At 43.0% G+C, this 13,335-nt stretch overlaps 1 protein-coding gene and 1 long non-coding RNA gene across 3 annotated transcripts in view; one reads left to right on the top strand and one right to left on the bottom strand.

Annotated features, from left to right (window-relative positions):
- The window catches only part of KDM3A (lysine demethylase 3A), a 28,542-nt gene extending 26,969 nt beyond the window's left edge, over positions 1–1,573 (bottom strand). The window contains exons 1-2 of one of the 2 annotated variants that reach the window (XM_021396575.1): positions 1,444–1,573; positions 884–1,076 (exon numbers count right to left, since the gene is read on the bottom strand). In XM_021396575.1, the coding sequence (XP_021252250.1) occupies positions 884–1,054 (171 nt within the window). In that variant the 5' untranslated portion in view covers positions 1,055–1,076; positions 1,444–1,573. The remainder of the gene's footprint in view (positions 1–883; positions 1,077–1,443) is intronic. The other variant, XM_021396576.1, reaches the window with a different exon arrangement.
- LOC110398711 lies at positions 1,735–8,307 on the top strand. Its single transcript, XR_002438568.1, has 3 exons — positions 1,735–3,274; positions 6,744–6,855; positions 7,534–8,307. It is a non-coding gene; the product is annotated as an uncharacterized LOC110398711 (long non-coding RNA).

Genomic DNA, 13,335 nt, shown 5'->3' with positions numbered 1-13,335 from the left:
CCACAAGAAGGAAGCTCAACTACCAACAACGCGGAGATCTCCACAGCACATCCCAAAGTTTGGGCGCTCAAGAGCAAGAAACACAACGGTTGTTCCCTTGAGCAGGTGTTTCCTGACTAAGTCCCTTATAGAAACAAATTAACAGAAGATTCTCTTGCTGTAATGGAGTATTGTCCCTAGCAAACAGTTTGTATCCCACAGCAATTGTTCAGATGCGGGTTGGATAGTTTTCCTGGCTACAGTTGACAAAGAGCCCCTTGAGAGCTTCAAGTTGTCAGAGCCTCCCGGTTCCCACCCTGACCATACAGTTAATGAGTTACGCCAAGCCTGCAATAATTGATGGCGCATACCAAAATCCCATCAGCAACGATTAATAAGAAGCAGCCACCATGAAAGAAGAGCGTGGGGAGCCTCCAAGGCCACGCATGGATTTCATATGTCTACAGCGCTGCTTGGAGAAAAGTGGCCCATCAAAAAAAAAAAAAAAAAAAAAAGAAGAAGTGTTCGGGTTCCATAAGTAACTCCAGCCTCGAGGGAAACAAAATCGTTTACAGCTGACGAGGTCTTAAATCACGGATGGGAAACGGACAGAAATAAAGGCCGAGCAAACCAGGCGCACTCAAGAAGTTGTCACCACGCCGGTGGAAGGCGACTACCACGAGTTGCGGGCAACTTCCGGCAACAGCGCGAGCACGGCGGGGCCCTCGGCCAGCAGGACACACGTTTCCAAGCAGGTCAGGTAGGGAAGCTCATCGGGAAGAGCTCACCAAAGCGCGCGGTTTATATATATATATATATATATGTATATATATACACACGGGGTACGGAGCGCATGCACGCACCGACACTTGAAGTCCCCAGGCCCCTCGGAGAGCCCCGTTACCTTCAGGTCCGGTTTGGAGATGTCAGTGTGAGAGACCGCCCGGATCCTGCCCGCCTGCCAGGGCCATTCCGCCACGCGCTCCGTGTCCCAGGGCCCGTCGTCGTCCCCGGCCAGACTGAGGAAACGCTTCCCGACCAGCAGCGACCAGCTCCCCTCGAGCCTCAGCACCATTTTACCTCATCGGGAGGCCTCCCTCGGGGCGGGAGGGAGAAGAAGGCGGCCGTAAGGCCCTGCGCGGGGCTCGCCGCCCGCCCGCCCGCCTTCTCCTCAAGGAGCCCTCGGCGCCCCCCGGAACGCCGCTCTGCCCACGGGGCCGTTAATTATTGCCCCAGCGGGAGGAGGGAGGGAATCCCAGCGGCCAGCCCCGCCGCGGCCTGCCCCGCCGCCCCTTTGTTCCCGGCAGCCGGAGCGGGGGGCGGCAGCTGAAGGAGGCGGCCGGGCCGAGCGCCTTCCGGGTGCCTCTCCCCTACACCCCCCCCCCCCTCCTCCCCCCACAACGCGCACACAAACAACACCGACCTCCTCCTTCCCCTCCTCCAGCTTTACCCTCCCCCTCTCACCTGCTGCCCCCCGCCCTCAGCCCGGCCCCCCACCGCCTCCACACGGCGCCCGGGTCCCGAGAACGCGCCGCTTCCCCTCCGCCCCCGGCAACAGCCGCTGCGCCCAGCGCCGCTCCACCGCCCCGCGCTGCCGCACACACCCCTCAGCCAGCCCCCGCCGCTCCCTCGCTCGCTCCCATTGGGTCTTCCTCCGCGGGGGGGCGGAGCTAACGGCAAGCCTCCCGCTGTGATTGGCCCGAAGAGGCGGTATCCGCGCTGTTGGCCCCGCCTCGAAATGTTACTTCAGCTTACCGCGGTTAAATAAAGAAATATCCTTCCGCCAAGCTTCGACTGAAAGAGTCCTTCGGGCCACCCACGTTCACTAATAGCCTGAAGATGAGGCTAAACGGGAAAACAAACATTATAGAGGTCGTGACGAGCCATGACGTTTCTACTGCTGCCTCAGGTGGGCTGAGCCATAAGCACTAAGTGCCGTCTGCGGTATCGGCGGAAGGATCCGCGGGAGTCTGAAGGAGTGAAGCGACCGCTTATACGTGCAATCCGCAGCGTACTCAGATATAGCACGGGGAGGGGGCACCTGTAGGGGGCTTCTGCGCGTGCGCGCAGCGACAAGGTGCACCTGCGGGGGCGCTGCAGACTGCCTTCTGCGCAGGCGCAGTCGGCACGGCATCTGCCACCTGCTCGGGGGCCGCCTCTGCGCCTGCGCACGGAGGTCGGCCATGCTGAGGAGAGCAGGAGGCTGCCATGGCCACCATCTTGTTTGTCAGCTTGGGGGCTGGGGGAGCGAGAAAGAGCTGGCTCCTGTGCGACAAGGACACGCACGTTTGGGGACATAAAGTGGTATAGAGGTTCGTTGAAGGTTTGGAAAGATTTTGAGGTTTTCTAGTTGTAGTTGAGGTGGTTCATGTATGTATATCCAGAGGCAAATGGTTTCTGTCTCCTCAGATCCCTCATTCCTGTCATGGCAGACCGGCATGCTCTTGTGAAAGGCTGTGGCCAAGGTCATAAAACCTAGTAGTTTAACTGAAAAGATGGTGAAGAGCAAGCAGGCTATCTCATGCCATGATCCAGGAAGACACACCGCTCATCTTTCACCGCAGGACCTTCCTACTCAATGATATGGGAGGAAATGGCCAAAAATGATGGAAGACCCAAGGAAAAGGAACTACTGACTCATCAAGTTTACTGGAAATGGAGATCGTTGGGCTTATCTCTTCTCCTGGTTCCTCCCATCACAAGAGACTCCTCAGGCCCCAAGTCCTCACCCAACAGCAGTTCTGCCACTGTCACATCTATTCCACCATTTTCTGAAGATGGTGCTGCTTGTGCTGAGTCGTGTTGTTGTTTGTTTTCTAAAAGGTTTTCCCACCAGTTTGCTGTGGGACTCTTCACTAACTTATTCTCTGCTGCTACATTCAAACACATTCATCTGCAAAACCTGAAGGGATAAGAACTCCTTGCTCACCATGATGAGGGAGTTCCCATCCTTGACACAGCAGAAATCAGGCAGCACAAATACATGAGTAGCTTTAAGACCTCTTCAGTGGCTCCTAGCAAGGAATGATTGAATTGTTAAGGTTGGAAAAGACCACAACGATCACCTAGTTCAACCATCACGGAGATGAACCTAGTGTTATGTAGCATTTCCAGCAGGGAAAACAAAAGTGGATAATATAAATTGAGTCTAACTGATAAACAACTACATGCAGCCTGGAGGAATGCTCATTAGCAGTCACTGAAATGAAGAACAAGCAAGTTTGCTTTTCAGATTTAAAAGCAGCTTTAGATATTTGCATGTGGACCAGCCCTACAAAATACAACTTGTGATACGGTATGAAGCAAGCTATATTTTAATCTACCAAGTTACTTGTTTTTTTATTGTAACACTGGCTGTGCAATGCATTATATGTCATACCATCTGTGTTTTGTACTCTCCCTATTTAAAACCATTAGTTTTTATGCATGGAAAACACTTTGCCTCAGGGGTTGACTGATTAATACGTACAGGAAGAGCAGTGGTAGGCAGTAAAGATACAATAATATTGGTACAATAGATCTAACTGTTGGTAGCATATCAGATGACCAGTTGTAAAATTTTATGCGGACACCATAACAACAAGAAACTTTAAGGAGGGATTTGAAAGACAGCGGTGTGGGTTTTGTGAATGGCCAACTTCCACATGCAAAGAGTTATGTGGATGTTTCTCAAAGGTAGTTGTTCAAACAAGGAAACGTAATTGCTTTAGTAGGATACCAGCCTAGGGGACCAAGGGCAAAAGAACTGGGTATCAACTATGGTGAGTTAGTCCGTGAAAGACCTTTGAAGTGACAGATGAGCCAATAGCAGGATGCTGCAAGAAGAATCATGTGATCAAAATGCAGCATTCTGAAACACGTATGAAGTGAAACAAATCAGCAAGGACCAGCAGAGAAGATGGTAAAAGCAGACAGAGTGCAAATATGTAAATAAAAATCAAATATTCAGGATGCAAACAATAATAGTGATATTTGAAAAACAGGCTAGAAGCTAAACTCAGTTAAACTAAATATATATGTATATAAGAGTTAAGTAAATCATTAGCTACATACATCACTTACCTAGGATTCTTTATCCCTTGTAGAAGTTAGATCAGGGCAAAATGGATTTTTAAAGTTAACCAGCTCCTTTATCCCAAATTCACAGCTTCTAATCTGTGAAATCCTACATCAAGAATCCAAAGATGTAGAATGTTAAGTTGTGGCTACAAACATCTACGAATTTGTTGCATAGTTCTAGAATATACTTCTTAATCTACGTGGCCAGAATTTTAACTATACAATACAGAAAAATAAATACTGCAGTTTTTTAACCTCATTTTATCACCACAATATTCTCCACAGAAACTTAACGTTTACTGGAAAAGTTTTGTTTCTATACATACCCTCACTCACACATTATTCCAATAGAAATATCAGAATATCCAGACATCATTTATACAAACTATCACTGTGATGATGGCACGGATGCGGTTATCTCACTAGATTACGTGCATCTCAAGAACAAAATGCTATTTGAAGTAGCTGCAAAGCAAACTATTGCTGTAAATATACAGAACTGATTAAACTGCAAAGCAGCAAATTTAAACCTGTTCTGCTGTCTGCAAGGAGCACTGAACATATTTTTTCTTTTACAGCCAGCTCTACCTACAGCGTTGAGATGCTAATAAGTAAGCCTTTAGCTCCTATTTGAGGAAGGAACAATCTGTGCAAACAGGTGCTCTTTAAACAGTAACTGCAGAGCACACTTGAATAAATTCTTCCCTTCAGCTGCCATTTAGTAACCAACAGCAGGTTTCTCTTGTACCCAGTTTCACTAGAAAAAAAGTAAGAGGCTTCAGGTGAAGAGAAATTCCTCGATTTTGTAATTATCAATGCAAAAAAAAAAAAATCCACATTCGGGAATTTAAGCTTACTTCTCCACATATGAAATCTGGATGTGCTATTCAAATATTTGTCCTTGAAAATCAGGCTCCCACCATCTAAAAGCATTTGATGTCATTAATCACAGATACTTTGCAAGAATTTTTTTATTCAGAGTAGAGCGGGTAGCTAATATTAACTACCAAGGCACATTTGTGCGATCTGTGATAAATGGGGACAGGTGGTTTTTCAGGGCAGTCCTCCTGCATTTCCAAGATAAGCCTACTAGTTTTAATGCAGTTAATGGCTGCTGCAAAGTTTTATGGGTATTGTTTTTTCTTAAACCTCTACAAGATCAACATTTGGAGGTCCAAGTTCTCAACCAAATGCCCTTTTGATAAGGGAAGGTACAAGCACAGAAGAATAGAAGTACTTCACCTTCTCACGTAGATAATGTTGAAGGAGTAATGGCATGCAATAAAATATGAAAGCACATACGGTCAGAATACAACAGTTCCAGCTGGGCCAACTAGAAACATGGATTTGGGAGATGCTTGACAGTTTCCTCAGTATGTCTTGAGATAGAGTGCTGCTGAATGAGTAACAGTGAACTTCTGGAAGCTTTGGTTTATATTAGCACCCAAACTGATGTAGTTTCATTACTCCTCAAAACACTAAGGTAGATTGGTTATTACTCCTGTTCAATCTAGCTCTAACTGAAGCATGAAAAGATAAAAGCCTGTGTGACCTCATTCCTTAGGTACAGTCATTACCTCAGTACACCTCACATGGTTTAGCTTTGCAGACTAGAAGAACTTGTTTCTTCTTTCTTTTCCCCCTTTCCTTTTTCTTTACTGTAAGTTAAATAATATAAGCCTTACATTAGTTAATATCCTCTCCCCATTTAAGGAAGCATATTCTGTAACAAAGTATCTTTTAGTGCTCTGCAAATAAGTTTACTTGCTGATTGAAAAATCCCATAAAGAATGATGACTTTAGTATTTACCATTACTGTGCGTACTCTGCAATAGAGGTTAATTTGCTTTTCTTTTGTAAATAATGAGTTAGTAGGATTTAGATTTGCTGTCACAACTGTAGAAGCAGGATATTGTGAGAGGGTTTTGAGGATAATAAATCAGAACCAGCTATTGAGTTTTGGTTGACCATTAATTTAACACTTAGTTATTTAATTATTAAATTGGATGTTAAATATTTGGGACGGGATGATATTTTTTTTCAGATTAATTCTAAAGGTAAACGGGTACTTATGGTTGGAGTGATGCAATAGTGACCTTTATTAAATAGCCATGAAGAAACATTGGACATTCAAAGTGTGGTTAGTAATTACATATCAATTTTATTTTTCTTCAGCTGTTGCTAATAGAGAAGACCTGTTTGGGGGGCAAAAAAAAAAAAGCTCATTTCTCACAGATGTTACCGCCTTGCCAGTCAGTAGAAAGGGTTCTAGAGATCAGTCTTTAATTAAAGAATAGAAATCTCTATTAGATTGACACTTATAGTCAGATCAGGTCTTCGAGACCACCAGCGCAGCAGGAATGTCTTGGTGATGTCGTTAACCACGAACAGAAAGAACCGCTGAAAGCTGAGTTGAATTATGCACTGAACTAGGAGCAACGCTATTAGCTGAGGAAAACTGTGCTTTGTTAGTTAGCTTCGCTCCACAAAAGCCTCACAACGAACTGAAAGCGTGTCACATAGGTCATATTCTCCTACTTAATAATTTGGGCAAGAGTTTTATTTGGATTTGAATGTATATTCTCTAAAAAGAGACTGATCTTTTAGACTCGGACGTGAAGAAGGCACTTGGGAGTCATTGTCATGAGTAGGTTGTTTATGTTTGAATCTTTCCCGATGTACTTTAATTCCTTCTGTTCCCACAGAGCATTCTGGTTTCCTTGACTGCTTCTTTCATCCTGCCACTTACCAGCAGTCACTTAAACAGGAGCCATGAGTATTTAGAAGAGAGAATTGGCTGTTTTATGGACTGATGTAGTAAGTCTCACTCCAATAGGAAAATACGGGATCTTTTAATGCCAGGGGTTAGTTGAGAAATACATTTTGGGGGAATTTCTCCATGTGGTACTGATATAATGTTACCAAATATAAGGTTATTAGCTATTAGCTTCAGTATTGATTTAAAAAAAAAAATCTCATATATTGGTGAGTATAGAAAAACAGGGAATATTTTAAAATTGCATGTTTCTGTGACCTAGTTGGTATAACACAGATCTGACATCTAACACTAAGTGTGTCATTAGTCAGATAATGTAATTCACCTCATTTCTCTGTAAGATGGGGATAACAATAATCATTCTTGAATATGATTCTTATGAATTGCTTTGCGTTGTGCACCTGAAAGATGATGGGCTGCTAATTAAACATTATTTTAATCCTCAAATTTCCTTTTAAACTTTTATAAGTCTTTGCACTCCCTAATGCCAGGGAGAAAAAAAAAAAAAAAAAGCATAAATGTGAAGCAGCTGCTAAGAATTTTTCCGAGAAGATGATTAATATTAAATTGGGATTGAGTCATCTGCTTCAGATAAAGGGACAATGCAAGAGAGAGTACATAAGCAAGAGTAGGGATTTTGAGTCAAATACATTCAAGGCAATGAAGTAGCTGACACTCGTGTCGCTTTGATCTCTCTTGCACTTTTGCTGTTCTCTCAGTCCAGGCATGGAAACAGGCACTGCAGTTGCTCAGAAGCTGAGGTGCAGCTGCGGGCTTGGAAGTGATGCTCTTCCAGGCTCACCTCTCCTCCTACATGTGCTGCGGCCACTTTCTCAACAGCAGCCATCTGGGCCAACAGGAGCACTGGCCACTTCTGAGGGACACCAACTGGATTCCAGTCTGAAGCCTGTCGCTGATACTGGGGCTCCTAATTCTGATATACTTTGTGGTATTTATCACCGTAAAACACTCAGCAATTTCCTACTCCTCGCTGTAAAACTCCCTACATCAATTACATGTCAGTAAAATAAATGATCTTTTCCCTAACCATCACTTTTCACAGTTGCAGAAGACTAATGCCTATTCTCCTAACACAAGATTTTGGAAGTAGAAATTCATGCCTAAAGTTACAACAATAGATTTAAGCCAAAATCTTGTCTCTAGTGAAATCAGACGTTTCATCCTTTAATTTTTTAGGAAACTGCATGTCAATCCTGTCTTCTCCTTAAAGGAAGACTGTAAGCTGTCTTGTGTCTTACCTCTTCTCAACAGTATAGAAAGTCAAAACTGAACTTCTCTTGCTTCTGAACATGTAATGCCCTTTACAGCACAACTACCAAACTGCAGTTCTTAATGAAAAGAAAAAAAGAGGAAGCTACATTTCCCCATTTCCTTTACAGAAGAACTTGTGTTGTAGCATAGGCTTCTGGTGCTGCTTCCAACTCTTATTTCTTACACATAAATCATCACAGAACCGAATTTACAATTTTAGTTTTGTGATGAGCATACAAGCATACTCCAGGCTCCTGTCCAGCAAACTTGGACACCTAAACCTTAGGTGTGGCATAAAACCTATATTTCTACCTTGCGACGGCTGGAGATGGATTTGTCTCAGAAACGATTAGGAAAATATTTTAAGTGATTGGGGATATTTGATAAAGCTGAAAGAGATTTTATAAATGCAATGTTGGAAAAATTAAATTCACGTTTGTGGGAGGACTTCGGATTTTAGAGGGCTGCATGTCAGGTGTTAGTTTCTCTGCCTCGCACCAGAGGTACAATTAGCAGTTATGCCTCTGGTTGCAGCAGACATAGGCTGTGTCTCGCTTTGTGCCGCATATAGGTCACAAGCTGCCAATACAGAAGAAGAAAATGCATTTAACAAACTTCATCTGCTTGCAGGCATCTAGTTGTCTAGGCTTACTCTGCAGGGAGCGAAAAGAAGCATCTCCAGAAGGAGATTCATGCTGAAATAGGTGTCTAGGATAACTGGGACAAAATACTCCCTAGAGATGTCTTGACTTCCTCATCTTCTCTAGGGGCCTCTCATTATTGACTCCCCTCTTTCATTTAGAGTAAATGTTGAACTACATACTAACATTGGGTGGGATGAAGTCTGTGCTACTCTTTGCTTTGGAGGTTGTTAGGTAGGCACTGAATTAGTTTTCTTCTTTATTGAAAGTTACTGTGAGTTAGTGTTGTTATGAGACACTCAGGAGATAGGAGGCAATACAGTGTATTTTCAGGGTTCCAGTAGTACTAATGACCTTACTGATATTAGAAGAATAATATCTAAAGCTGGGAGTCACAGGAATTGGCTGTGGCCCTAAAAGATCTTGGAAAGGAGAAAGAGAAAGAATTGTATTCATTCAATTATTTTATCAGAATATTTTAAACGTATGTATTGTTTTTACACAAAGAACGTAAAATAGTCATTTATGACCATAGGCTCTAAAAGACAATAACTATTATAAATCAGAATCTTTACATGTGACTGTTCTCTAACACAGTGTGTTAGACATGCTACAGTCTGAAGGAAACCGATCCCTTCTCGGGATTACCATCTTAACCCAGAGTTTTGCACTCTAGGTATATTTTGTGTAGACTTTCAAAGTTAACAAAAAGGTAGTCATGAAAATGGAAGCTTAACTAGCAATAGAAATATTGCTTTATAAGCACACTGTTGGCGTAAGAAACCAAGGACACTGTAATTTTTAGGACTTTGTGAGCAGATCGTATGGTTTTAACATGTAACTAGGGATATTGTTATTAGTTCACTGTGCGTAGCTGGCTTTATTATTGGACTTCTCTGTGCTTTTTTTTCCCCTTTCTGGGATTAAGAGATATTTACTCACCTTTAAAAAGTACCTTCTGTTCTTTAAAGAAGTACTAAATAAAACCAGCATAGTATTATCAGCAGCAGCAGGTAATCCTATTAATCTAACATACACCCTACGGGTATATGGAATATGTTTGGTATTACTTGATCATTGTAGTTAGATTAAAGAAGTCTATTACAGTGATTAATTCTTAAGTAATGTCTGCAGCTGCCCACTGTGCATGTTTACTATGGCCCAAACCCAAGGGTTGAAATCCTCTTCCTTGTAGTTCGTAGAAGGAATGCACTTGGCTTCTGCAGAACCAGTTTTCCTTTCAAAAGACCAGTGTCTTGGCCAGGAAGAGTTTTGTCACACACACTGATGTAGAGTGCTCTGATATGCTGCTGGAAGACAACTTGAGTGCTAAGGCAGCTTCTGGTATCTGCCTGTCAACCCAGTTCTGCAGAGCTGTAAGGTTAAAGTTCTCTCATATTCCACTATACTGCGATAGCTGCAGCTCACAAAGTCATGTCTAGACTACTCTATAAAATAGTATCTGGAGACAAGCTCTCCCCAGTGTGGTGTAACCTCAGAGCTGGCCCTGCTTTCAGCTAGAGGCTGGAGCAGATGACCTCCAGAGGCAGCTTTCAGCCTAAATTATTCAGTTATTCTGCAAAGTCAGATGTAGCCTCAGCAGCATGGAGCTCAGCATGAATTGAAATCACCCCCTGGATGCTGAGGATATGCTCATGTAGCTGTCTCATGGAAAGCTCTGTGTTGCTACAGCAACACTTTTATCAGCGCCCTAACTGGTTTCAGGGTAATTCTGGGAAGACTGTGTGATCTATTGTCACGTTTCTTATGGAATTTAGATATACTTTTGCAATCCTGCTGTTGGTAGTGAGATTCAGTGGCTTTGTTTTGTCCATTTCATTCCAGTGGTACCTGGGAGAACCTCTGGGCTGTCATAGATGATGGAAATATTTTCAACACAGGATGGCTGAAACGGGGTCTGAGGGAAAAGAGAGTGGAGAAAACACTCTATCACCTGCATACATTGCAATTTAGAGTCTCTTGCTGGAGCTGGGAGGGACAGTACCTGCTTTCAGATGCTTCTCGTAGAAGCTCAGGATGTTAGATCTTCCTGATTTCCAGCTGGAGCATGGCTGGAAACTGATATGAAAACTGGTCTCATTAATAGTGGCACTAAAGTGAGTTGCTGCAAGTCGTGAAAAGGGAGGTGGGGTCCTCTATAAATACTCTATAGGAGACAAATTAGACACTCTTATCACAGTAGAGGTAATTTTCCTTTGTTTTCGGAAGCCTTTAAGTTGTTTGTTTGGATCCTATTTTTGTTCCATTTCACTTTTGGCGCTCAGCCTTTTTAATCCCTGGGAAGGCTGTTAATTCTTGTTTGTACTGCCACGTAATGTGCAAGAGAAGCAGGATGATACTGCAAGTTTTTCTTATACCCTGACTGCGGAGAAAAAATAGTTATATAATATGCCCATATAAAGAAACTTATTTTCCCTGTCATCTTTTTTTCCTTTTTTCTAGAATTAAATAGAACAAGAGCTAGCTGCTTTTTGTGTGTTGGAATTGCCTGACCATATTTATGAGACAAGAGTCAACGTATTTCATTTGCCCTGTGCTTTGACACTCAACATTCCTCTTTGCTTTTATAATTGAGGAGAAAGCAGGTAGAAAGCAGGGGGTCATTTGCACACCTTGAGAGGAACGGAATGGGACGCGCATGGAAGAGGCAGTGGCATACAGGAAAAGAAGGCAAACTGAAGTGGAAGTGTGGGAAAATCCCTGGAGAAATTAGTGCTCTCACTGTGAGGTTGCTGCTCACCTGCAAGTACTTCTGAGGGGCTCCTATGGGAAGGCATCTTTGCCAGGTGTGCCAGTGCAGCTCTCTTCCTTCTGCCTCTCTCGGGACTCTTTACACTAAATTGAAATCTGTAGTTGCCATGACCTGGTTTGTGGTGGGATTTAAACTCTTCCTGAGGATTAACAGCAGCTCTTTATTAAAACCTACAGTGAGGTGGCATTGATAAGGTTATGAACGTTTGATTTTACAGAACACCAGTAGTCTCGAAATGGCTAAGCAATTTCACCTATACACAAGATACAGCTAAGCAGAGCAGTGCCTGCAGTACTCCATTGGTTGGTTAAAGGCCATTCAGCAAAGGATGGACTCCACATTGCTTTCTGCTCCTATAGCCTTCAATATTTTTAATGCATCAATCTGTGAAGACAGCCTGTCTCTAGAAACTGTGAAGACCAGCCTGCAGCAGTGCTTTAGCTTCCCCCTAGGATAACCAGGGCTGTCCATAGCCTGCCTCACATTCCTCTCTGTCTCCTCGAAGGAAACCTTGTCTCTTCTACCCATGAGAGGGGCCCCTTTCCCTCATTATTTACAGCTTTTGGTTATCTTCAACATTCCCATCTGCATGGCGCCTCAGTGAAAACTCAAGGCCATGCACTGACCATATTTCTCTCAGAATTCCCCTTTAACAAGTGTCATGTGCACACTAGTACTTACTTTCCTTCTTCCTATCTCTCTGTGTCTGCTTCCCAGGCAGGAACATGGTCACATCAACCTAAAGTATATTCACTCTTCTATTTAGTCATTGTTAAACAGTATATAGTGTCCAAACTCACAAAAGCCCATCCTTCCTGTGCAAGAATGTAAGAACAGATATACTAGATCAGTCTAAAGCTCTGAATGTCTTTATATCTTCTCTCTAGCAGTAGCTTGTAATTCACGCTCAGGAAGGCACACACCAGCAGATTTAAAGAGTAATCTTCCCTGGGTCTTAATTCAGTGTCCATCAGTCATAACAATTTGTACAGGAGGTGATCCTTTCCCTTTCTGTATCAGAATGATCAAATGTTCTTTTTTAAAACCAAAAAGGCTTGGTCTTATTTCTGGTTTCCAGTCCAGTATGTCTTATTGTTATAAGTTGTTCTTGCAGTTCTCCTTTTAGAATTTTCCTAGCAGGGGGAACATCTCCATCACACATCTCGCTCCAGCAAACACGCAGAAATTTTGTGTTTGTGGAGTATAAAAGTCTCAGTAGGAAGATGGTGAAGTCTGAACCTCCAAGCATCTATCTGAGGTATCTGAGCAGCATGTCTTCCTCTGTTTTTGTCTTTGTCAAATATATAAGTATGTCCTCTTCTAGTAGGGACATGGCATTTTTTCATAACAAAAAGGGAGTTGTATGTGCCAAAGAGGACACTTTGATCCAGATCTCCCTTCCAATGATCAGTTTTCAGATCATTTTCTTTGCTCATGCATCATACATAATATTTTGTCAATCTGTTACCTTTCTTTTTACATTTCTGTTGTAAGCTGTCCACAGCAGTGCATTAAGGATTGTCAGGAAGATGATTCAGATATATGGAGTAGACCTGATGGTTGCACATGACTGGGTTGAGGTGGGAAGATGGCAGTAGGTAGCAATGGACAAATAGGCTAATTTGATTGTCAGAAATACCGTAATAATAGCGGTAACGTAATAATGTCCTTCTTGGAATTCAAGGCGGAAAGAGTGAGTTCCAATTTAAGGTACAGTCCTTTTCCATCTATTTATAAAATGCTGTAATCCAAGCATTTTCTTCATCCTGAATTGGTAGAATGGAAAACATGCTAAATGGGATTGTTTCCCATGGAGCTGCTGGGCCTGCCGATGC

The sequence above is a fragment of the Numida meleagris genome, chromosome 4 (genome assembly GCF_002078875.1).
Source record: "Numida meleagris isolate 19003 breed g44 Domestic line chromosome 4, NumMel1.0, whole genome shotgun sequence".
Classification (NCBI taxonomy): Eukaryota; Metazoa; Chordata; class Aves; order Galliformes; family Numididae; genus Numida; species Numida meleagris.
The sequence above is the reverse complement of the archived record's forward strand: the minus strand, read 5'-3'. Positions and strand labels throughout refer to the sequence as shown.